This window comes from Impatiens glandulifera, chromosome 1, assembly GCF_907164915.1.
Source record: "Impatiens glandulifera chromosome 1, dImpGla2.1, whole genome shotgun sequence".
NCBI classification, from domain to species: Eukaryota; Viridiplantae; Streptophyta; class Magnoliopsida; order Ericales; family Balsaminaceae; genus Impatiens; species Impatiens glandulifera.
The window spans coordinates 112,846,376-112,848,395 of NC_061862.1; the positions used below are offsets into that span (position 1 = coordinate 112,846,376).

General features: G+C 40.4%; 1 protein-coding gene across 1 annotated transcript; it reads right to left on the reverse strand.

The window, feature by feature from the left end:
- Positions 1-215: 215 nt before the first annotated feature.
- Positions 216-1,757, reverse strand: LOC124940709 (homeobox-leucine zipper protein ROC1-like). The gene is made up of 5 exons (XM_047481246.1): positions 1,749-1,757; positions 1,572-1,673; positions 851-1,495; positions 655-753; positions 216-566 (listed from the first exon to the last, which is right to left on the reverse strand). Exons 1-5 carry the CDS (start codon positions 1,755-1,757, stop codon positions 216-218), a joined length of 1,206 nt encoding a protein of 401 aa, XP_047337202.1.
- Between the last annotated feature and the right edge of the window lie 263 nt (positions 1,758-2,020).

A 2,020-nucleotide genomic window follows, 5' to 3' on the forward strand; every position in this document is an offset into this window, starting at 1 on the left:
ATAAAAAATGATATCTAAATGCTAAAGAAACTAGAAAAAAAAGGATTGAAAACTCCCAAATAAGATAGAAATGAAGGCTGCCAAACAAAGTAACTGAATTCAATTATTAAAAACAAAGAGTTAGATAAAAAAAAAAAAAGTCATGATCTAGAAGACAATAATATTCCTGAAAGAAACAGAGAACTAGTTTTTGAAAAAGCAGGCAAGCAAGCTAGCTAGGTAAAGAAAAGATCATCTTCCTGGTTCATTAAGGCAATCTTGAGTTTATTGACGGTGTTGTTGAGCAAAGTAGTAAGATGGTCGACAGATGGCGGTTGAACCACAACATTGGGATTAGAATCAACCAAAATCTGCAAGGATAAAGTTACCAATGATCCGCCGCCCCCATCACTTCCATTGCCCAGACCGTCAGGACTTATCACAAAACCGGTAGGAAGCATTGTCACGTAGTCGTCGGAATCCCCTCCGACCAAAGTCAGGTTCACCGTCGTGCTGTCAACCGGGGCATATACAATGTACGCTGCCATTGGATCCCAATTTTCCTCTTGCAGGACCAGAACATCAGCCTGCACAGCATGCATGCATTTTTATATATATATTAATTAATAATTTATAATATAAGCAGCCAGCAACAGAAGAAGAAGATTTTGTTACATTAAGTCGTAGCACAGATATACTGCTAGCAGAATCTCGGCCAATCACAATACGGGAGATTTCTTGAATTGGTTGAAAAGAAGATGTAAGAAAATCCCACTGTTTAATTATTTAAGACAAGATTAATTGATTAATTATATATATATATATACATATACAAAGAAAGAAAGAAAGAATTGAAATATAATTAACATACCTGACTCCTTGATTGTTGCTTTTGGAGATATTGAAAGACAGTGATGGGCATGGCATTGAGCCAAAAGGAATATGTAGCGGCAAGGATTACCCCTACGGGATGACCGCGAATATTATCTGTGTTCCTGATCATGAGAACTCTAATTTGATTTGGGGCACTGTGTGGAATTATACTCCAAGGATGCCCTGTAGCCACACTCACTCCCTTATTAAAGATCCTTACCATCCTCTCAGACAACCGAGTATGGCTCCTCCTACTTTCCACCGTTATGTCAGAAAAGGGCAGGGTAGTGTTGGACATGACACTGACCAGACGATCGGTTTGGCTCTGGAGAATACCAACCCAACGTTTGGCCCCAAAAGCCAGGCCCGAACTGACCAGAGCCCTGTAGATTGGATGAACACCAGGCACTTCTTCTGCTTCAACGTGCTCTATCCAAGTCACCTTTGTGAATCCATCGGCCACATCTTCAATTATGCACCCGGAAGGCCTTTTCCTCGACTTCACTAGATGGATTGCCCGGAATATGTCCAGAGAAACGTCCACCACTGCCCACTTCTTTTCACCCACTTGCTTGCAGTACCTTGCCAACATGTTGTCACGGATCGGAACAAAAGGAGTCTGCGCATGCGTCTCTATATAGATCTGCAAGCACCCAGTTTCATTTATTCATTCATTCTAAACTATATTATAATATTAAACAAAACACTTAATTAATTACCACTTGCAATGCACCGTTATAATTTTCTGGAGACCCACTTGACAAGATTTCCAAACACGACGCTTTTGACACAATGGCACTGAAGAAGCTCTTCCAATGAGTCTGATCATCATCATTATCATCATCAGTACAGTTTTTATTTATTTAATTAATTAATACATTCTAGTAAGTACTTACCTGACTCATGAAAACTTTTATAAGAGAATGGGAACTAATGGTAAGGGTGGTAGAGTGGCGAGAGGACTCGCAGTAAAGATTTTCAGGGCGAGGCCCGAATCCTACGGGGAAAACCCGAAAATACTCCTCCTCATTCAACTTGAACCCGATACCGCAATCAGAACGATTTGGGATCCACATAGGTGCCCCCATTTTGGCCATTTTAACAACCTCTTCCATGGATATCATTGCGATCTGCCAAATCATATCCCTATTTATTAGATCCCCTGGAA

Excerpts from the sequence above, each read along its gene's own strand:
- LOC124940709 (XM_047481246.1), bottom strand. Across the intron at positions 1,496-1,571 it reads ATAACGGTGCATTGCAAGTG|ATCTATATAGAGACGCATGC; the intron begins GTAATTAATTAA and ends GGGTGCTTGCAG. Across the intron at positions 754-850 it reads AGCAACAATCAAGGAGTCAG|TGGGATTTTCTTACATCTTC; the intron begins GTATGTTAATTA and ends ATAATTAAACAG.